Source organism: Sceloporus occidentalis, unplaced genomic scaffold, assembly GCF_023333645.1.
Source record: "Sceloporus occidentalis isolate IW3139 unplaced genomic scaffold, rSceOcc1.0.p SCAF_15, whole genome shotgun sequence".
In the NCBI taxonomy this organism is placed as follows: domain Eukaryota; kingdom Metazoa; phylum Chordata; class Lepidosauria; order Squamata; family Phrynosomatidae; genus Sceloporus; species Sceloporus occidentalis.
This window is the reverse complement of record NW_028316995.1, coordinates 15,322,651-15,346,729: the sequence shown is the minus strand read 5'-3', so window position 1 is coordinate 15,346,729 and position 24,079 is coordinate 15,322,651. Positions and strand designations below refer to the sequence as shown.

At 40.4% G+C, this 24,079-nt stretch overlaps 1 protein-coding gene across 1 annotated transcript in view; it reads right to left on the bottom strand.

Annotated features, from left to right (window-relative positions):
• The window catches only part of LOC149303293 (ral GTPase-activating protein subunit alpha-2-like), a 143,850-nt gene that overhangs the window by 71,605 nt on the left and 48,166 nt on the right, over positions 1-24,079 (bottom strand). The window contains exons 19-26 of the mRNA XM_089481423.1: positions 21,087-21,175; positions 19,556-19,646; positions 18,819-18,995; positions 15,426-15,619; positions 14,752-14,850; positions 14,470-14,625; positions 4,525-4,653; positions 2,232-2,360 (exon numbers count right to left, since the gene is read on the bottom strand). Coding sequence (XP_089337549.1) covers positions 2,232-2,360; positions 4,525-4,653; positions 14,470-14,625; positions 14,752-14,850; positions 15,426-15,619; positions 18,819-18,995; positions 19,556-19,646; positions 21,087-21,175 — 1,064 coding nt within the window. The remainder of the gene's footprint in view (positions 1-2,231; positions 2,361-4,524; positions 4,654-14,469; positions 14,626-14,751; positions 14,851-15,425; positions 15,620-18,818; positions 18,996-19,555; positions 19,647-21,086; positions 21,176-24,079) is intronic.

Here is a 24,079-nt window from a genome sequence, read left to right as displayed (position 1 = left end):
TAAATGGTTATTGTATGAAGAATTTAATTATAAACCACTACTTTCTGTAATGTTAAAACAAAGGCATTGGTCTTCCTAATCAGAAAACGGCCGTTACAAGCTGAAAGGGTCTAAAGAATTTATTTTACCCACTGGTTGCTGTTGTTTCTTAGAAATGAATTATAATGCAGAAGGTTTCAATTAATGAAACACACTTTGTTATCTGGCCTAGACTTCAAAAGACATTGATAAAGGTTATTAGAAGCCTTTGCAAGATGTCTGCCGTGTACAAAAATTATCAGCACCCAGTCTGATTTGGCTACCAAAGTTACTACTAGAACTTAGAAGTGAAGATTGCTTAACATAAACACTTTATCTTGATCTTATACTTTAAAGTAGGGCTGCAACTAACGATTATTTTAATAATCGATTAGTTGGCCGATAATTTTTTCGATTAATCGGATAAAAAAATGCAACCCAAACACAGTGTTTCTCAAACTAGGTCTTAATACAAAGTTATTAGTAAATATTAATTCATATGTTAACTATTTTTCATATTTAATAAAAACTATGAGAAAAAAGCCTTATTTAAATTTTCTTTTATTTACCAAACTGCCCCGTTATGCACATCTTGCCCCCAGCTTGCCACTCTGCCCCCATATATGCCTTATACCTCTTATATGCCAGATTCCACTGTGCCCCCTGATATGTCTTATTCTCCTTATATGCCAGTGATATGCAACTGAGCCTCCTGATATACCTTTTACCCCCAGATATGTTTTAGGCCCCCCGATATGCCTTATACCCCCTATATGCCCTGAAATTCATAATACCCCTCATACACCACTATAACTCACCCATACACCACTCTGGCTCCTCCCCCTCCCATACACGACTCTGGCTCCTCCCCCTCCCATACTCCACTCTGGCTCCTCCCCCTCCCATACTCCACTTTGCCTCCTCCCCCTCCCATGCATCACTTTGCCTCCTCCCCCTCCCATGCATCACTTTGGCTCCTCCCCCTCCCATGCATCACTTTGGCTCCTCCCCCTCCCATACAAAACTTTGGCCCCTCCCATACATTATTTTGGCTCCTCCCCTCCCATACATCACTTTGGCTCTTCCCCCTCTCATACATCACTTTGCCTCCTCCCCCCTCCCATACACCACTTTGCCTCCTCCCCCTCCCATACACCACTCTGCCTCCTCCCCCTCCCATACTCCACTCTGCCTCCTCCCCCCTCCCATACTCCACTCTGCCTCCTCCCCCTTCCCATACTCCACTCTGCCTCCTCCCCCCTCCCATACTCCACTCTGCCTCCTGTCAGCAACGGAGGTTCACAAGACACCAGGGACCCGGGTAGAGAGGCAGAGTGGCGTATAGGAGGGGGAGGAGCCAGAGTGGTGTATGGGAGGGTGGCTCCCATAAACCCCTCTGACTCCTCCCCCCCTCCCATACACCGGTCTGCCTCTCTACCCGGGTCCGTTGCCGACAGGCACTTTCACTGCAGCTTCATAGAAGCCTCAGCGTAAGTGAAGGTGAGTAACTGAGGCTGTCTGTGCGATGCAGACCCCCACCGGCTGACAGAGAGGATGCATCGCACAGACAGCCTCCGTTACTGCCCTTCACTTACGCTGAGGCTTCTATGAAGCTGCAGTGAAAGTGCCTGTCAGTAACGGAGTCGGGAGAGAGGCAGAGCGGTGTATGGGAGGGGGGAGGAGTCAGAGAGGTGTATGGGGGGGGGGAGACTGAAGTGAGAGACCGGCCGACAGTGAGGGGAATCCAGGTCCCCTGCAGCATTGCGGGGGATCTGGATTCTAGTGTTATAATCCGATCTCTGAGGTCGGATTATATAAAGGAGAGGAGTTTTTCAGAGGATTTGCTCTGAAAAAAACCTTTTTATAATCGATTCGATTAATCGATAATGAAAATCATTGACAACGATTTTCATTATCGATTATTATCGATTTTATCGATTAGTTGTTTCAGCCCTACTTTAAAGCTGCCAGCATTGCCGTGGACACATGTTCTGACACTTTCCATTGGCCTCTGACACTGAATATTTTCAAGTGGTAAGAAATAGGACAAAGTAATAATGGCAGGTTCTATTCAGGGCAAAATGCACCACCGCTATATGTGCCTCTAATAAAAATAAACAATGGCCAAAGTGTGTACACACTAGGCAACCAAACAAAATATATTCCTAAAAAGTTTGCCCATTGGCTTTCTTCTGTAAAAGCATATATCATACCTTGATGTCTTCATGTTCTGTAAGGATCTCACTAGTTCCCTGGGACGGCTCTAGTAAAGGTAGGTCCTTATAAATGTTTGGAAAGCAAATGATAGATCCGAGGATGACCTGTGCTTCCAACCGGGGAGCCTGGGATGGGAGGATGGGGAAAAAGTCAAATGTGCGTATGCAAAGCTTATTACGAAATATCAGTCTATAAAAAGGTAACTTTCACATCAACTGGGATAGAGTTTTTGTAAAAATGTGTCACATCAAGTGATTTAAATGACCATTCAATCTTTTTCACTTAATGCACAGCAGTAATATGACTCAAGATGGACTTCTATTTTTTTTTAAATTACAACCAAAAATAACATAATAAAATATAATGCAACTCGGGTTTTGGTGATCTCACACCGCCAAAGGCTAATGTTTGAGGACAGACGTGAAGAGGAGAGACCACCACCGATGTTAAAGTGACTGCGTGGCTTGCTCTATGAATGCTGGCCCACATAACAGGTATCAAAGGCTCCTACAAAAATATTCTTCTACCAGAAAACACACCCTAGGCTATAGGATCTTAAACATACGGGGGAGACTCGTCAAGTATAGTTAAATCCATAACTTTCACGAACAAAGCAAATAAGAGCAAAATACAAATCTCACCTCCCGAGTTAAAGAGGTCAGAGCTGTTAAACGGGAATGATTTGGGGATCGAGGTGGTTTTACATGCTCAAAGATATTTACTTCCAATCAGACAAGCACTGAATTGATTTTATTTCCTGTTAGCCATTTCTCTAATAATTATTTCTGCTGTGTGGGAGAACGGGCAAGTGCCTGAGATGACACTGGCTGATTACAAGTGCTACTTATGTTGGGAATTATTCTTCCCATGAGACACAATTAACCTTTCCTTGGTCTACAAGATTTTTTTTTTTTGTTCCAATACCCACATTTGATTACCTCATGTTATTCTCATATTATTCTGACAGTAATGGCGAGAGACAGCATAGCTAACCTAAGTGGAAAAGACCAGCTAAAAATAGTGATGCTTACAAATGCCGACAGATTTTTTTCCTCTTTTGTTTCCGTGTGTGTGGGGGGGCTGGAGTTGGAGAGAGCACTGCAAATGAGCGTCCAGGGCCATAATAATGTATATTGTAAAGAGCTGTGGACAACGTTATCACAAGTCTCAAGAATGACAGATGAGAAGACAAAGTTATGCCCTACTATACTAGTTTAAATGTTTGCCCTTGATAATGCAGAGCGATACCAGCCAGTTAAAGCTTTCACCTGCGGGCCAGACAAGTTCCTCCACACCAAACCCATCCAGCCATCCAAACGGTTTCCACAAAATTGGAAGCATAGCATTGTCCAAAATATCTTGGTATGTTCCCTTCAGCACATCAAGACATTTTGCTTCCACCTTTGTGGGAACAGTTTGAGGAAGACTCTTTTCTATTCCAGCATGACTGTGTCCCAGGGCACAAAGCAAGGTCCATAAAGACATGGTTGGATGAGTTTGATGTTGGAAGAGCCTTGACCTCAACTTTGGGATGAACTGGAACGGAGGTTGCGAGCCAGACCTTCTCATTCAACATCAGTTTCTGACCTCACAAATGATCTACCGGATGAATGGGGGGAAAAATCCCTCTAAAACGCTCCACAATCTTAAGGAAAGCCTTCCCAGAAGAGCGGAAGCTGTTATAGCTGTAAGGGGGGATTTCATGTTAATATCAATGTATTTTGCATGCAAAATACCAAAGTCCTCTTTGGTGTAATGGTCAGACATCACATTGCTTTAGTTCATATATATATATCTATACACACACACACACACGCACACGCACACGCACACGCAGACTTTGGAGTGGGAGTAAGAATTGAAAGCTTAGTTACCGACTGTATATCTCTTTGTATAATTTCTCTATAAACCTTATACGTCTTCTGGAACACGTCTTGGCAATACTAGAAGCAGTACAATAACACCTTTCTAAACCTTGAAATATTCAATTCCCGTTTATTGAACAAAGTTAATGAGACTGTGAAACCAAAGTCTCTACTTTTAGTGCCACAATATCAACGAGGATATGATTTCTTAAACTTGGGTTCTTTGATGAAACACCTCTGCAATAGCAGTGTGTCATCCTATACTACAATTTCACACATCAGCTGCCCCAGTATCTTTCCCTGGAGAGCAGTCTCACGTTGCACTAATGAGTCAACACCTGTTAGGAGTGGAGATATCTGAGCCTTGTTAGCCGCAGTGCTCTCCCCTGACATGGTACAAGCTGATGAGCATTGTCATACTCACCTCGAACATGTCTGTACTCAGGACTCTGGCTGCCGCTGTCATAAAGTCCCCGATCAGCATTGTGAATCCAGGTAAACCAAGAAAGAAGAAACTGGACGAGCAGTGCCTTATGATTGTATTCAAAATATCCTGCAAAAGAACAAGTAGAATGCTTACAGAGCTCTGAGGAACGTCAACTGAGTCCAAAAACCCATGGCCCTTATAAAGAAACACTACCCCTTCTTTTGATTCAACGTGATGCAAAGCAGGGACATCTAGTTTAATTTTACAGTAAACATATTATGATGAAATTTAATACTCGCAAAGAGTTATCTATCCATGAAGAACCTCATCATGACTGCGGAAAAAAATTATAAAGAAAAGAAATAAATAAAATGAGTTAAAAGTCTCCAAAGTCACCCCCACCCCCATAGAAAGCTTTATCCCAAAAGTAGCACATACTAAAAATTCAATTCTAAGTAAACGGCCTCAAACAATAAACTATGACCATAAAATATACAGCCCCAGTGACACAAAGATAAGCGGTAAGTTAATGCTGAGCCCTGATTGTTATGGCAGCAGAGACCACCACTGCTCCTTAAGGGATTAACCAGATAACAGGGTTACCGCGACTGTCTTTAAATTACCATGAAAATGGGACTTGAACGAAAACATCATGTCACTAATCACAATAAATTATTAAACGCACCAAGTTGCCATTGCCATTATATGTGAAAAGAAAAGAAAAAAGCTTGAGCCCATCAAGGAAACTACTTAATTCACACGAACAAAGATGCACACTTAGCAATGCAAGCGCTACAAAGTTGGGCCAATTTACGAAAACTGCTTTTCTAAATAAAACCTACCTTACATTCTGCGAACGGATAATGCAAACGGAAAACGCGGACTAAACAATCTGTTGAGCCTGTTTTAATTACAGCCTAATTTGGTACAATAAATGAGATCGCAAAACCTAGACACATGCTAATTGGGGACAAACAAAAAGGGCTGTGCTTGGGTCGAGCAATTATAGAAAATTACTTTTGGTAGGCATAACTATAATAGGAGAAGCCTGTGCCACATTAAAGGGTCTCCCACGGCTGTACTTTATTGCAATGATTAAAGTAACGAGTTTCGTTTAGAGGGGTTCACTATCACTAAAGCAACCAGGCGCTCATACGGATATAACCTTTTATTTATATAGCGCCAACAATTTACACAGTGCTTCTTACAATACATATATTTAAGAGGTATGGCAAAACTGGAACGGAGAGACTAAGACAAACCGATACATTAGGTAAAGAGGGCTCCGCTCAGGAGCTCGCACTCTAGAGGGAACATAAATTACATTATATATATATATAATTTCAATGAGGATTTAATCAGCGCCTATCCAGCTCCTTGTGACAAATGGCGCCACGCATCAGACAGAACATTTACGGCTTTCCTCTTGGAGATCTCGACAGCCGCTTAAAAGTAAAGTCGCTTGGATGCACCGTTCTATTTCTGACATCTCAACAGATTGCATTTTCCACTCTGCAAACAGGCTGCCGCAATGCTTCTCCCGGGTTAATGTGTAAACTGCTTTTAATCACTTCCTTTGATACATGCTGAAGTCAATATCAACGAGAGCAAACACTCTGAGAGCGAGCAGATGGGAGCTGGGACTCATAAACCGTGCGCGGAGCTGTCCCGATGGAACAAAAGATCCACCTTTTTCATAATTAAGGGTTTGATTAATGCGGGGGGCTCCCCACGACACACCTGTAATTAGCGCTACAGCTAGGTATTGTACGGAGGTCTCGCCTCTGGACTTCAGGCAGCGACGTGTACAGCGGCAGATGGGAGTACGTCTCTGCTGACATATGCTACAATAAAAAGCTTCAGAAAAACCCGGCCAAAGACGGGCACAGAATGTAACATATCTGAAGATTAATAACACAAACAGCTACGCTGTTAAGTTTGCAGCGCTTGCTTTTTCTTCCATCTGTTGCTCTTGGGATGTACACATGGACAGCTTTAAAAAACATAACTAAAAGTTGAAGGGAAATAAAACAATACACAGACAGCTGTTCATCTAAAAAGGAGTGGGGAGCGAGGAGCTTGCGTTAAGGGTGTGTGGGACAAGCCCAGAGTTTCGTTAAAGGGGCATCAGTAGAAAAAAATGGGTACAATAATAGAAAACTAACAGAAGATGGATCTCATCAAACACTAATCTCCTCCAGCCGTTGTCTTTCTAGCAGATGCTTATACACTTTTGATAAGTACAGTACAGCTTTTCCATAAAGTTTTCATCAGCTGTCTGAACATACTGCAGGTGGCATCCTACCCGCTACTGGCAAACAGATCGGATGATCTGGGAACCCCTACAGGAGAATCATCAGCTCTGTTTAGCACAACTTTGGACAAGTGATCCCCATATATATTACAATACGTAGAAATTTAAGTTTAAATTACAAAAAAAAAAAAAACATCTGTGAAGTCCAACCCCATTGTTGACTCAGAAGAGGGCCAAACACTGACATGAAATGGAGTCCCAATTGTGCCCCAAAAAGGGAAAATATTCCTGCATGACTCCAAATTTGCCCCGTCCCTCCCTCACCTAAATGTTGTGCACAAGACGCATTCGGCCGAATACATTTCCATGCATGTATTCACTTCCAGTCGTTTCCAGCACTGGCTCTGGTGAACGTTGCATGCAAGGTCTGTTGAGACACCAGTGTGTATGTTTAAAGTCTTTCCTGCAACTGATTGGCGTCTTGAACTTCAGTGCTTTTTCCTTTTGTTTTGGAAGAATGCATGTTAAAGTACTCACAGAGGGTTAGGGTTACTTTGAAGTACTTAAACATGCATTCTGCTACAGTAGGGATGTCAGGGACATTAGACTGTCCCTTTAAAGAATCACTAGCGAGGCTGTGGATCTCAAGGAAAATTAAGTCCAGGAGAATTCTAAGTTCGAGATAAACAAACTCAAATTCATATTAGGGAAACAGTGTGGATTTCAGAAGGTTAATCACATCAGCACGACACTACAAACAAAAGGATGTCCCTCAAATCAACACTCAGACCAGTGAGAAGCTGCAGAAAGGCCACCATTCTCTTTGATAGATGTAGAGCGTTCCATGTCTGGAAGTAGACTCAGTATAACACTAGTCTGAATGGAAGGGTAGAGTGAAAGAAGCCATAAGCCAAACCGAATTTGATGAGAGCAACATAGAGCTTTGTGGCCATAACTCAAAGCGCTGTACATGACGCAAACCTAACACTGTCCACGGCTCTGTAGAGCGAAGTATGGTAGTAAGGAAGCCTCTCACCAGCATGCCAAGAAAATCAACTTTCAGCATGATAACACAGACAAGCACAAGGCCAACGCAACATTGGAATGGCTGAAGAAGAAAAATCTGGGCTGCATGTTTAGGCTAGCATCATACTTTATTTTTAAAATAACATTTTATAAAAAAAACCCCAAACAAACAAAAAAAAAAAAACACACACAAAATGTGGTACCATTTATAATTCCGTAACATAACAGAACTTGTTAGGTAAGTCTCGATACTATTGTAGGGCACTGTAGTAACAAGGACCATAACACGTATGGTATATGCTCTCTACGGTGGTCTGTATAGAATTCTTGGAGAAGGACCGCATTAATGCGACATCCCTATTCCTGCACTGCATGTAAAACCAATAAAGAAAATAAGTGTGGCCAGAACACTGCTTAATTGTTGCGTTCTGCAAATGGGCCCTCCTGTCAGGTCTCCTCTGTTGACACTTCACTTTAATGTTTGCTACGTTACTTCTTCAGCTAAAGCCATCCTGGACATTTGAAAGCACTGATTGAAGGTGAACGGCCACCGTTCCACCTTTTATTGCAGCTACATTTATTAAAACCGTCTCTAACTTGTTGTATTCTCTCGCTTATCTCCACGCTACACATAACCTTATCACGATACAAGTGACCATTTTGTTTATGCAAATACGGTGGTCACACACGCTGATCGGCGTCTATATACACACCTTAAACAAATAACACCTTATGCTCATGGTTTGTACACAACGTCGAGCTTCATACTTTTGCCCCAAAACGAGAAGACTTTCTCGAGTAGCATGGGACGAAGGTTTCTTTATTTCCGCGTCGAGTTTATTTTGATGGCGCTGAAGGAACACCATCGCTGATGACTTCTTCTTAAACGGGTGGTGAGAATCCAAGCGGTAAGAACATATGCCATTTATCAGTAGGCTTGTAAACGCGAGACGGGGAGAGGGGTGTGCAATCACGCAATCCAAATAGAAGCTTTGCCTAGCAGAATCCAAAGTGCAGGTTTTTTAAACCACAAACGGCATTCAACAGCGTGCCGCCTGGTAAATGAATCACTTTAATTGAATGCTACTGTATGTACACAGTGCCTGGAAAAACACAGCCAATGAGGGCGAGCATATGGTGACGGCAATAGAAATTGGTTTACTCATTTGGAGCGACGTTGTCTCCGCAGCGCTTTCATAATTGACCTTTAAAGCGATAAATGTGTAAAATAATTTTGTTTATTATTGGCTCCAAAGCTTTCGACAATTACGCAGGATGAAACGGTAAGAAAAGGAAGGGTTCGTTCTGGAAGCATTTCCATTGTTTGCATAATTGCACGGCTATAATTTCGTTCTTGTGTTGTTATGGAAAGGTATTAAAAAAAAAAAAAGGCAAAGGGGGGGGCAGCGGGGAGAACTATTGTGAACCATTTTCAATTCAAAATGAAGTTCTGTGGTGTCAGAAATAGGAAAGGCCCCCTACATACGCTAGTTTAAAATGATTAACTTGCTAGATGAAATTAATTTAACCCCTCTCTGCACTGGGCAATCTGTTTATTTAGTTTTTTTTTTTATTATTATAATTTTTTTTAACAGGGTTAAAAAAACGGCAAAGAGGAATTTAATAAGACATGAGACTTCGGAATCATCAACAAGGATACCAACAGCAGTCAGGAAAAACAGGAGGGAAAAAGGTCAAATGGAAATAAATATGTACGTACAAAGCTATTTTTAACATGACATTTTTGTGGAGAAAATAAAAAAGAAATATATGATGGGAGCCATGTAACCAAATAGGTCTTCAATCTGTTTCGCAGAATTGAGGTGGATATTCATTAACCCTTTTGCATGCCTAGGTTTTATGCCACTTTAAACACGTCGGTTAATCTAGATTAAACCACTTTGCCGTGTTTGAGGTACTCACACAAATTATACTTCCTTTTTCCCCCCAGAAAAAATAGAGCTTTTTTTGAAACCACACATCAACACAAAAAAATATTGTGAGAGCTTGTATGTAAAAAAAACAAATACCCAAAATAAATTAAAAAAATAATGTTATAGGTTCAACAACATCCCTTGATTACAGACATACCCCACATGCAGTACATTGTTATTTTTCATGCTCTAGAGCAGACCTGGGCAAAGCACGGCCCGCGGGCCACATCCGGCCCGCTGAATAGCTCGGACCGGCCCGCAAAGAGTGTCCTGGTGACTCACCAATGAGTCCGGTGTCCCCCCCCGCCCCGGTCACTTACCTTAAACTCCTGTGTTGGAAGCGTTTGTCTCGGGTGCCGGCGCTTTACGCTGGGCGCCGGCATATGACGTCAGACGCCGGCGATCAGCAGTGAAGCGCCGGCACCCGAGACAAACGCCTCACGCTTCCAACACAGGAGTTTAAGGTAAGTGACCGGGGCGGGGGGGGAGATCCTGAGAAGGGGGGGTTAGGGAGTTAGAGGGGAGATACTGAGAAGGGGGGGTTAGGGAGTTAGAGGGGAGATACTGAGAAGGGGGGTTAGGGAGGGAGGTCTTACTGTGTGTGTGTGTCTTACTGTGTTTGTGTGTGTGTGTATCTTACTGTGTCTGTGTGTGTCTCACTGTGTCTGTGTGTGTCTTACTGTGTCTGTGTGTGTCTCACTGTGTCTGTGTGTGTCTTACTGTGTCTGTGTGTGTCTCACTGTGTCTGTGTGTGTCTTACTGTGTCTGTGTGTGTCTCACTGTGTCTGTGTGTGTCTCACTGTGTCTGTGTGTGTCTTACTGTGTCTGTGTGTGTCTCACTGTGTCTGTGTGTGTCTTACTGTGTCTGTGTGTGTCTTACTGTGTCTGTGTGTGTCTCACTGTGTCTGTGTGTGTCTTACTGTGTCTGTGTGTGTCTTACTGTGTCTGTGTGTGTCTTACTGCGTGTGTCTTACTGTGTTCATAGCTTATTCAGTTATTGTAATAAATATTTTAGCCCATTTTTTAGCTCAAAATATTTTTTCCTTTTTTTTCTCCTCTAAAATCTAGGTGCGTCTTATCAGCAGGTGCGTCTTATAGAGCGAAAAATACGGTATGCACTCCGAAGCCTTGTTCATTTTGTTCACTTCTGTGCTGTGCTAATAGTTATTCAGGCCTTACTTATTCAAGCACCTCTACCAATGACGTAGGCTTGAATAACTTTATTAAACAGCACATAAGTTAACAAAATGGACAAGGCTTCGGAGTTTGTAGTTTGTAGAGGTCTGGCCCTCTAAAACCATTCCAATTTCTCATGTGGCCCCATGGGAAAATTAATTGCCCACCCCTGCTCTAGAGGGTGACATCCATCCCTTACATAGTACCCTATAATGGGGTATTTTTAATACCTCTGGGGGGTTATTATTTTTTTTTTTGGCACTTTCTATCTCATACATCTTGTGCATGCCAGTGATGTCACAATGACACTGAACTCACCATATTGTTTATTTTCTTTTATATGTCATAAATGCATTTTTTAATTATTATTATTTTTTACTTTTTTCTCTTTGTGGGAAGAGGGAGAAACATTGTTTTTCACTCTTTTCCCCCCAATTTCCCCTGCACTGATCAGAATTTGCATGATGAGCCCGCGGAGGAGCAATAGGACGTCCCAGCTGGATTTCTCCTCCCCCGAAGAGCTAAAATGCATTGCACCAGGAAAGAGAACATGAATTCCCTTCCCCAAGATACTACACGATCATCCCTCTCCATTAAGTTCTCCTCTACCGTTAAGTTGCGGTAATCGGTTCAGACGGCCTACGTAAGGGAGGAATAAGGAGAAGAGAAAGAACGTCAGGCAAGGAAACAACTTGGAAAATTCTGACTTTGCCACAGGCTGCTACCCGTCTCACTACTTCACAGAAAGTAGGATGTATGGAATGGCCTTGCAGTTGAGGCATTAGAGGAAAACAAAGTAAAAGGAATTGAACAAAGCTTCGGATGTGCATAAAGCTTTCTTACGGAATAAGTTAATTGTATACATACAATGAAATTAATAAAGGCACACTAGATGGGTCAAGTTGGTTGCTTTCTGCCTTCTATGCTTTAAAAAGCTGTACTGTGATGACAGTTATCAAATGACACGATTCTTTTATCATAAGATGCAACCATTTTTGTATCTAGCTATCATTACCAAACTGAATTCACTACACAATGCTAAAATATTCTAATCAAGGCTATTAAACTGCATATGTGAATGTTCCCATAATTAAACTACATCTAGACAGAGAAAATAAATGTTAAAAGTACACATAACGCAATGGCGTGTATCAAAGCTTTGTAACTACAACCCTCGGTCTGCTGCTGGATTAAAAGTTCTATGGCTTTCTGCATCATCTGTAACCAGCACCCTTGCAGAGAACTATATATGTCTATTTCAGCTCCCTAAGCTGTGATAGTAGTGAACACTGGCATTGCATCCAGGCAGAGGTGGTTGAACACCGCAAAGCCGAAAGGCTTAGCTCCCATTTTTCAATATACCCGACACATGCTATCACGGTATCGACACATATCCAACCTACAGCTACCTAGATAGTGCCCAAGATTTGGGGGGAACCGAGAGGACCAAAAAGAACAAAAAATCCCTACGGCATGCATTCGTGGACAAACACATTAAAAGCACCGTGGAAATGCCTAACTCAACACTCAGCATGGTTTCCCCAATCGGTCTAACAGTATCCGCATTTGAAGCGTGATTAGAATATTTACGTATTCTTGCCCCAGCCTTTACGCACTTAATCTCCATATCATAAAGGACGTAAAAAAAAAATGCAAAACATCTGCTGCTGTTGCCCCAAAAGCAATAAACATGTCGTGGTTAACCTTTGAAGAAGACCTTTTCTCATCTGCATAGTACTTTCATACATATCAGCTTATGCTGCCTCCATATTGAAGACTACTCAAGACATGCCTGCTGAAGCCTAATTGCACTTTGCTGGAACTACGGCCATCTGCTACGCAGGACATTCTTCTAGTCCCCCCTTCCAAGGTTTTACAAAATGATGCATTCAGCATTCCGAAATATCCTAATGGATATCCGCGTTAACCCTTCAAGGCTTAGTGCTTTGAACACAGCTTCCATTGCTTACATGGGAAGCATCAGAGGGTTTATTACTATTCACCTTCAGGCCACCAAAGAATGTTTTCATAGAATAAGAAAAAAAATATATAAATAACAAGTAATGGATTTTAAATATGACCCCCTATATAAAGGTAAATGTCTACTTATTTTTTCTCTTTGCCAAAAAGATTTATTCGTATAATTACTAGCACTCTTTATTTTGAAAAAAGGAAAAAAAATTCTAATTTGTTTGACTTTTTGTCCACAGAAAAAAAATGAAAAAAAAATAATTACATGGAAAAATGTGAATGTTATTTTGGCCTGCAAACCATTAATAGCAAAAATAAAATTTGTTTTCCAAAAAATTACAAAAGATAAAAAAAAAAGATGAATAATCCTACAGGCAAAAAAATGTACTCAATGAAAAAGCCTTTAGAATATAAATCTATTGAAGTCTACACATTTAGTTTGGATATATGTTATTTTTAAATGACACAAACTGTAGTTTTTGTTTTGTTTTTTTAAATCCCATTAATTCCGGAAGGTAACCGCACCGCATAGAAGTAGAGAGGCACGCATAGTAAGTCACTGTTCATTAGGGAAGATCAAAGGCGCGCGCACTTATAAAAACCCATCTGATTGCTAGACATCATCGTGATAAAGAGTGGTATAAGTAGTGTACAAGTCTCCCTTATTCTTCATTTATTGTGTAGATGGGTCGGATCATCAGCACAAGGAAAAAGGAGAACAGATAATAACCTGTTAGACAGTCCGCTCCATTAAAACATACAAGAACCTAAATAATGGTTAACCTTTTATACCAGGCTGTCCTTTGCAGCACGATGCTTGTCTTATTTTCAATTAAATACGTAAAATATATGTGAACAGAGAATTCATACATGCCCGCAAAAGTATAGTCTGCATCTTCTGCCCGGGTTACTAAGTGTGAAATGTGCACAATGGCCTGTCCTGTGCTCTGGCATTGGGGCGGTTAGCGCTTTTGTCCATCTGGTCCATTGCTCTGCCCCAGTTATTAATGAAATGGCTAATTACGGTGGACATCTGGATATCGGCATTATCCTGTATTATATGTGTTGGTACGTTGACCACCATTACTTGTACTAGAAGGCTACCAAAAGCAAACATGCGTTATATTTAAGGACACGTAAGTGGTATTACTCGTATTAAGATCACAACAGAACTGGAAGGTTTGCGAGGAGTGGTCTACAGTGCCACCTAGTGGTAAATAGCGGCAATCACTCGGCAGCCTCCTCAATAGTGTCAATCTGCAGTAGTTGAACTCACAGCAATTTTTGTTAGTAACAATTATCATTGTAATGGAATAACGGCTAATGAAGTGTTTGGGAAACAGACCACATTAAAACACTAATGAAACAGGGCAAAAAAAAGGCTGGAGACATACTCAGTCAAAGCACGTATTATCGAAATCTATTCTAGCTCTTATATAGTGCAATCAGCAGATGATGACTGCACCACTTTTACCCCACCGCACAAATAACTCTATAGATATCTCTCCCGTACCCTGGAAATACACGTCCTGTGTTAGCATGAAAATATATAGCAATGTAAAACATCATAACATAACCTACTTGATCTTCGTGATTTAATCCAGTGTGCATAACATGGTAAAAATGAACAAGTACATCGGAGTTTGGTAGGACATCTTGACGTCTCGTCATCATACCGCAAATCAGTTTATACGCTTGCAGCTTGCCCTCTTTGTATTCGTTCGGCAAAGTTGTGGCCTATATATATATATATATATATGTATAAAACAACATTAAAGTGGTGGAAAAGCAGGCAGTTTAGAAAGACTGCACATTTGTTTTACATTTACGCAACATGATCCTATACATTTATAGTGAGCTCACCTGGAAAAGCCATGAGGCAAACATCCTGAGAGGCGGAATCAGAATGGGAGGTGGAGGAGAAGACTGGTTATCCAGACTTATGGACAAGTTATCTCTGATCTGTATTAAAAAAGTGTGCATTTTTGAGATGAAAGTTTAAATAATCAAAACACAGAAGTTATGTTTGTACTTCATCAATATATTCTATACAGACAAAGAGGTGTAACAAAGGTTCCCAGTGAAATGCCCACAAACTGCACTTGCATTATCCCTACACTAGTCCATAAATTTAGTTATATACATACACACACTATTATATATATATATACACACACACACACACACACACACACACATAAATACATACACACACAGTTTGACAAACTAAAGGGAAGGAAACGTGTACTGTTGACTTCAGTAAACCGCACCATTTCGCCTCCCTTTAGATTTATATGTATAGTGAGAAATAAATATTCAGTTCTAGGGATTAATAACCATCATAAAACTGCTGACAGGTGCAGGCGGACACGGATAACATAAGTGATTTCCAGCAATAAGCAATTTGGAAGGGTTATCATAATGTAGCCCAACCAACAGCTTGGACATCGTCCTCCCCAATGCGGACCATAAAACCAACTAAAGCCAAATGAACCGTTTGTTTGTTTTTCATTAAAACGAGACACAAAAGCCCATACCTTTGCTAATTTAAACCACAGCTCATACAGATAGCCAAAAACCTTGGCATGGATTTTGGCCGACTTGATGTTGTTGACATCGCCAAGAATTCCCAAGATTCTCCTCCACAATACGGCTGCCGAATCTGGATGCCAACCGGTTAGGTTTCCACCAGAAATGATACTGCCATTCCCAGCAAGGCACTCACTGCTATCTGGAAAAGAGAGTAAATAAAACAAAGATTATTGTCATATCGCAAGGGAGAAATGATAGCTTCTATTTAATACACTGCATATGTGTTTCCAGTATCACAAGAAGCTCAACTACCAAACTACCAGTACAAAAACCAGTTATAAATCCCCCAAAAAACAGCCCATGCTCAACCTCCGAGTACCTCAATAGGACACAGAAGCACCTACAAGTTGGGGTGGGCTTCCCAGTGGGACACTATGTTGTCCAACATTCACTGGGAGGAGGTAGAAACCACCTCAAAGATGACTTGATCAAAGTTGTTCTCTGAACAGGGTCAGTTACAGTCTTATGGTTCAGATCTGATGCTTACAATTGTCTATAGGCCGACAGTTCCTCTTACATACTCTTACGTACAGAAGAGACAACCTGGTGTAAGACAGAACCACGCTTTCAGAGCACTTTTTCCCTCACCACTCAATTTTACAAAGAGACCCGGGGCATCCCCCTACCTGCGGTGAAGTGAAGGGGTATATTAAACTAGCCATGAGGTGGGGTGCCCCACATCAACAGTGAAATACTCTTATGATGAGGGTATATCTGATGTTGGCAGGGGCTTTGGAAATACTCATTCTCTCAATCCCCTGTGCCGCAAGGTGAGTGGCAACTGAGTATACCGTCTGCCAAATCTCAAAAAAATAATAATAATTATTATAATTATAAAATAAATGTATTGTTTATTTAAATGCTATTTTTTGAAATCCGTTTTAAAACATCCATGAGATTGTGCTTCCATCTTATTTACAAGCCATCGGTGTAGTCTGCATTGGCACTGTGCAGACCCCCCTGCAAACTATTATTTTATTTAATTTTTTAGGTATGTACACTTATCAAGGAAATGTAATGCTTTGCTGCAATCAGAAGGGGCCTGGGTGCTGAGCTGCGGTCAGGTCCGTTTTATGAATTAAATATTTACAATATATTTCAGTCTGATTTCCCTAGCCAAAATGTAAACAAATCACTCAATGTGTGGACTTTATTTGCAGTATGCAAGACCGATGGCTTCTATGTAGAGCGGGAGCCAAGAGGAATTACCAGCGATAAGTGTTATTTTAAACGCCATGCACTCTTGCCAAGGAAATAACAATTAAATGAATCCCGTTAAGAAATAATGGCGCGATCGGCTAAACACCAGCATTCCTAGCACCTGTTCCTCCACCTTATAGCTTTCCTTTAATGAGCGTCTCTGACCGGCAGCTGCAGGGTGAATGAAGCCGTCTATCTAAAGGCCCCATCTCAGATCTAGCGCATGAAAGAGGACCATGTGAATAAAAGTAAGCACTATTCATCTCACAAGTTACAGCAACAGAATACGTTAGGTGGTAGAGGGCAGAGATAACAACATCTCTGTCAACAGTGTTGTTGTATGCGTTAAGCTGCTACCGCGGGCGAGGGGAGAGGAGAGGAGGGGAGGGGAGAGGAGAGGAGGGGGAGTGTACATGTATGAACACCTGCTTGGAGTTGCCGCCTTTCTGTCAGTGAGCGAGTTATGACTCTGGGCAAAGCTGACTGTACCTTCAAAGCGTGACTACAATGCACTTGGAAAGAGTAAAGGCAGCTGGACAGGACGTAGTGTTCATTATTTGCCGTTCCTACACCGGCATCACAAAACACTCTTTTGTGAGACCGGGTCCGTCTGCTTTCTGGCACTACACAAGTCAAAAGCACATGTACGACAAGACACAATAACAACATTCCTTCTAGTTATTTGAATGAATCAGCTTCAGGAGATTGGAAACGGAAAGTCTATTAGCGAAAGCCTTCACTTTTCCAGATTTCCCCAAAATTGAGAGTTTATACAATTTCTTACAAAAGAGACACACTACACTTAAAACACACATAGATGTGGAATTATTTTGCCAAAATTATTTGTGCAACACTTATGTGTTTTGTTTTAGGTTTCTTGATGACAAAGGTTATCTAAACCACAAATTATACATTTTCATACAAAAGCTTGTGTTTCTCCTCCTCCTTACATTTTATTTATATAGCAGCAGCTGCAGAGCTACTACAATAGGGGAGAATAAAAACAACAATATACAAAATTGAGAACATTAAAATATACTGGTGTAGTAAGAGAAGACAGCTCCGCTCTTCTGAGCTTTCAATATATTTAGAAGATTGAGGGAACGAGACAGAAGGCAAAAAAAGCTGACTGATCTGCTAAAGAATAAATTGGTTCTTTTGGAACAAATACCCACCATTTATATACTGAACACACCGATGATATTGAGAGAGAAAATGATCCATACAAAACATATTTCACAACACAGAAAATGTAAATGGAACAGGTAGGATGTTTAGGGGGGGGGGCAGGCAGGCTATTTAGGGGGGCAGAGGCGGCACAGGCAGGCTATTTAGGGGGGCAGAGGTGGCACAGGCAGGCTGTTTAGGGGGGCAGAGGTGGCACAGGCAGGCTGTTTAGGGGGGCAGAAGTGGCACATGCAGGCTGTTTAGGGGGGCAGAGGTGGCACAGGCAGGATGTTGAGGAGGGGCAGCAGCCCCGATAGGAGTTATGCTGTAGAACCATCAATATCTGGCTCAATATATAGTGATGGGAGATATGCTTCTACGATACCTGTTCAGTAACTGTTTATTAAAAAAAAATTTGTGAAAATAAATATTCTTGCCAACATTAATGTTTTTGTAGGTGGGTTGAGGGGTTGCCACATATAGGATCAGCCCCGAGTGTCAAATACTCTATGTAAGTCCCTGACGGGGGGTATATGTGTAGGACTCTGGTGATCAGCAGGCATACTAACTATGTAGCTTTTGCTAGGCACTCTTAATGTCAACTTTTTGTGACCAAAGCCTATTAATATAATAGCTACTCATCACTACCATATGCTTACGTTATTACCAAAAACACAGCTTAATAAAGAGATATATTTTTTCCTTGTAATAAAGACTGTTTTAGGAAACAACAACAGTGAAAAGACTAAAAATATAAATAAATACTGGAAACTAAGTTTATATTTCCTTGTTGAGAGACTGAACTAGACACCTAAGTGTTTTCACAGAGTATGACTGTCACAAGAGGGCAGAATCCAGATGACTTAAGACTACATCCAGTTTATACCTATAGGGACAAAACATTTTCATTTGCAGACCATGAAAAGAATGAGTATTGCCATTGTATGATACCGTATGAGAATATTAAATACCTGTGAGAGGGGTAGCATCACACGGACTAAGCTGCAGCCATTGCCTTGTATCGTGATCAAAGGCTACATCTGTCGGTGTGTTGACATCAGGGTCTTCTTCGCAGTTTTGCCACGGCATGAGATAGATCTCTGAATCTCGGCTGTATCCATTGGCCACATCACTGCTAATGCTTTCAACTGCAAGAAGTAAAATGTCAACCATCAATGAAAATGCAGTTCTAGAGTTCTATATACTAAATACATACTCCCCTGGGTTCCTGTTCTCCTGGCTGGTACGAGAGACAATGATCGCGCACTGTGCAACCAACACACAGGTAAGCAGCCTGGCCCACTGCGGACGATTATTTTCGGGTGTTTTTTTCTTATTTCTGCATTTTGCCGATAATGGCCCTTTCAGACGATATATTTTGGCCACCGATATATTGGTGCATCCCTGGTATTTCAAACTATAATGTCACTTAGGCTGGTCAAACAAGTCTCTTCTACACAAAGAGTTAATCTAAGGGATAACATGGGACCTTGATGGAACATATAACATGTTGTATATTATAGAAGGGAACAAAATAATATGACATGTATGTAATGTTTTCCTCCAACCATATGTTACAGTATTGTAAGCCTAATCACAACAGGCAGTAATGCAGTCTGGATAAAAAGAAGCACCTGCCGGGGCAGAAGTATGTGCTTCATGTTTGCCCTGTTTGGGTGACATCATGAAGGAGTTTGTACAGCCGTACCTCTCTCATGATCTGTGCTCCTTCCGTCCGAATGCTGACAATCTGTGTCCCACTCCAACTCTGCAGGGCTGCTGCTTCGCCGGATTAATATCTGAGGAAACCGTATACAATTTTTTTTTGTCCAGAATTAACCCCTTCATTCCCCTATAGATGTACCGGGACGTCCAAAAAACGCCTATTAAGAAAGCCCTTTTGGACGTCCCAGTACGTCCAGCCTTTTCTTGCAGCGTCAGGGACACATCCCTGCCGCTGCACGGGAGACTGCCCACTGACAGCAGAAGCCGGCAAGCCAGTAAGCTGTTACATTTCAAACTGCCCATTCGCGCGAGCTTCAAATGCCCCCTGCGGGGGATATACTGTCCTCCGATGAGGCACAGAGACGCTGCGATCTCTATGCAGGTCTGTGAGGACCTGCATAGAGATCACAGTGTGATCAGTGCAGGGGGATCACGGGGAGGGGAGTGAGAAACCATGTCTCTCACTCCCCCTCCCGTCCTGAAAGAGAAAAGCTGAAAAAAAAAAAAAGTTAATTCATTAAAAAAATAATATTAAATAAATCATTAAAATAATAATATAAATACTAAAAAAAAATTATAATGTGAGCTGTGATGTCATTGTGACAGCACTGGCATGTTCAGGAGGTCCCTAGGAGGACCTCTAACCATTTCTGTGTAAAAAAAAAAATTAAAAAAATACAAAAAAAATGTAAAAAAATTAAAATAAAAATATATAAAAAAAGATAATAAAAAAATTATTAAAAAACCCTTACTTCCCATTGCCCTAGCATAACATCTAGCCAGTATAACCCTCCTGCCCCCGTTCACAACCCCCAAACCCGTTAAGCCATAGGCATAAAAATTATACAAAATTGTACACCTAATAGTATGCTCCCTGGTGCTGGGAAAGTCTGGAAAATCTATATAAATTAGGTATTTCTGAAATCAGAACACCTGAATTGATAAATTTGGAGGGGATTTTCCATCACTTTACCTAATTTTGTGAGGATTCAGAGGGAAAATGTAAAAAAAAATTAGTTTATTTTTCTAATCTTCGCTAGTTTTTACAAAATTTCTCATTCTAAATTTTCAGCCAATCATCCAACTATGGTATCAAATGAAAGCTCTATCTCTCCTTGAAAAAACAATATATAGTTGACATGGGTACACTATTCACAGGAAAGGAGAATAAATCGCTAAACCGACATACCCCAAAAATGGCAAAATTGCTCCAGGCTTTGAGGTACCAAAAACCCCTGGGATTGAAGGGGTTAAAACAGGATCCAAAGGATTAACAACCATATTCGCAACAACAACAATGAAAATGGTTTACAAATAGGGGTTTATTCACTAAAGAGTGAAGGCACCTCAATAAGAGAGAGTGAGGTTGAACAGACATGATATTACATCAACTACAAAATGATTAACACTAAGAATAAGTACTCCATATTTTATGAAAAATATATAAAATGTTGTAAAAAATGTTGTTTTTAAATTCAACGGAATGAGGAAAGACATGGTTGAGTGACTCTTACCACCGGGCCCTCTGTGTCTTTTCTCTGGCTGTCTGGTGGTTCATTGTCTTCTGCAAAACGTTCATTTCTGGAGTCCTCAGCTTTTTGACCTATTTAGAAAACAAAGCAGTCAAAGTGTTTGTGAAGTTAGCAACTTTTTTAAAAAATGTGGTTGCTAAAAGCAGACACTGAAAGTAATAAACAGACAACAAATTTAGGAAACGCCAAACACTTAAGATTTGATGAACAATACCACCATTAGTAAACACAACAATCCATAAAGCACTTTCATATCAATTTTACTTTCAGGTTATGTAAATCATCGCCCTTATTTGCATTTAAGAGAGGATGCAGATTTTTATGATGATGATAATGCTTAGAGGTAATTCTCCTCAATTAATCTAAAAGGCTAAATCTGAGCGATCTGCTAATAAATGAACTTAGTATCTGAGAAAGAAGAGTGAGGCGCAGTGACGGTCCTTCCAGGTATATGTAAGCGAGAGTCTCGGTGCGTGCATGAGAGATCTTACACTTGCTGTCTTAGTGTATGTTTAGTTTTGACCAGTAACGATCTGACGTTATCCTGGGGAACAGAAAAGTTTATTCACTACATAGTAAGTCTACAGAGGAGTTCAGAGTTAACACTATCTCCCACAGATTTAATTATGCCTGAGACAGCAAGCCTCTCCAGCAAAAGGGTCAAGTCAGAGCTGTTTAATGACCAGTGAGATTTCTTAAATGGCATTGAGTAATTTTTTTATTTTTTATTTAAAAAAAATATTTATTAACAGCAATTTAAAAATGCAGTTAGTTGTAAGATAATTAGTACAATGTCTATTATACTATACATAGACAGTTATGTTATATATTTCCACCATTTCTGCATTTAAAGACAATAAGTAATACATACAGTACATACATTACATACAACGATTCCATTGGTCTTTTACTATAGTTCCTTTTAATATCCAGTATGAGTGATTTTCTGGGGGAGTTTTACTCATTAAAGTTACTCTCTGTTCAACAGTCTAGATTACCTTCAACCAGAAACTCTATCCAGTTTTCCCAGAGAGTATAACTTTTACTGTTCCAAGGGTTTGAGCCAAAATTCCCTTTTCCATATAACATTGGCGTATTAATTGAGATTTTATCTTAGCCCAAAGGATTAAATCTGAAGATCTCCAATTTCTAGCGATCACAATTTTTATTGCAGTCAGTAAGTGTAAAAGAAATTGTGTATCTTTGTTTGCAATGTTGGGTAAATTTAAGTGAAGTAAAGCTCTTTCCGGGGTTAATTCCCAATGTTGTCCAAATGTATTTACCAATCTATGTGAAACACTTTGACATAATTTTTTAATTGGATTACAATTCCACCAAATGTGGAGCATATCTCCTCTCTCAGCTCCACATCTCAAGCAATTTGGCAAATTATTAATAATTCATAATTCATAATTTTAAATTGAAGCTCGTTCAAATTTAAACAGTGTATATTTTTATATGTTAGGTTTAATGCTCTGTTCCAATCTTTTTTTGAAGGGGTTTTAATTTCTAAATCTTTCTCCCATTTTGCTAATGCTGGGGGAATATGATCTGTTTTACACATCAATCAATGTGTCACCTAATCAATTTTAAAGATTTTGTCAGTAGCTTATTACAATCTCCTCCTTCCGCTAATTGTTTAACCCCTTCGTGACAAAGGCTGATTTTACTTTTTGTACCCTTCGTGACAATGGCCGTTTTAACATTTCTGCACTGCTCGTGTTTAGCTGTAATTTTCTTCTTTCCCGTTTACTGAACCCACACACATTATATATTGTTTTTTTCAGGACAAGAAGGGCTTTCTTTAGATGACATTGTTTTGATTGTATCATATTATTTACTATTAAAAAAATTATAAAATATGGTGAAAAATTTAGAAAAAAATGACTGTTTCTAACTTTTAGTTGAAAAATCTTTTACTCATCTATAAAAGGTCATGAAAAAACCTGCTAAATAGATTCTACTATTTGTCCTGAGTTTAGAAATACCCAATGTTTTTATGTTTTTTTGCTTTTTTCTACACATTATGGGGCAAAAAGTACAGGTAGCGTTTTGCTATTTCAAAGCCATTTTTTCCAAATCTGGTAATTCTTCCCCTCATGTGCCATTTCGGGTATCTTTGAAGCCGGCCAATGCAATTTACCCCATCAAGTCATATATTTTTGAAAACTAGACAGCCCAGGGTATTCCAAATGCTAGTATTTTAACCCTTTTCAAGCACTAATTCTACCATCAGCCTTTGTCAAACTTTATGGTAGTAATTTTTTTTGCATTTGTTTTTTCACACACATTTTACTTTAGGTATGAATAAACAGGTTCTGGTATATGTCACTATCATAAAACACCCCAATATGTGTTTAGCAACATCTCCTGAGTACAGCAATACCTCACATGAATGATTTTGCCTGGCTGTTTGGGGGCAAAAGGGCCACATTTGGGGCATGCGCATTTTTCAATGTTGAACTTTGGCATTTGGGGATCCACTGCCCATGCCCTATTTGGTACATCTTTGAGCCGGGCCATTTCAGTGTGGCCGATAAAGCCATATATTTTTGAAAACTAGACACCCCAGGGTATTTTAAATGCTGGTATTTTAACTCTTTGCATGCACACATTTTACCACCAGAATTTTTTCAAAGTTTGCAGTAGTATTTTTTTGTGTGTATTTTTCCCCCACACACCTACTTTATGTATGAATTTACAGCTCCTGGTTTATGCCGCTGTCACATGACACCCAAATATGTGTTCAGCAACATCTCCTGAGCGCAGTGATACCCCACATGCATGGGTTTGTCATTTTTTGGGGGAACTAAAAGGCCACATTTGGTACGTGTGCATTTTTCTAATTGGAAATTAGATGTGTGGCCATCCTTCCCCCCGTGTTATTTGGGACATTGTTGAACCCGGCCAATTCAATTTACCCCCATCAAATCATACATTTTTTAAAAGTAGACACCCCATGGGCATTTAATATG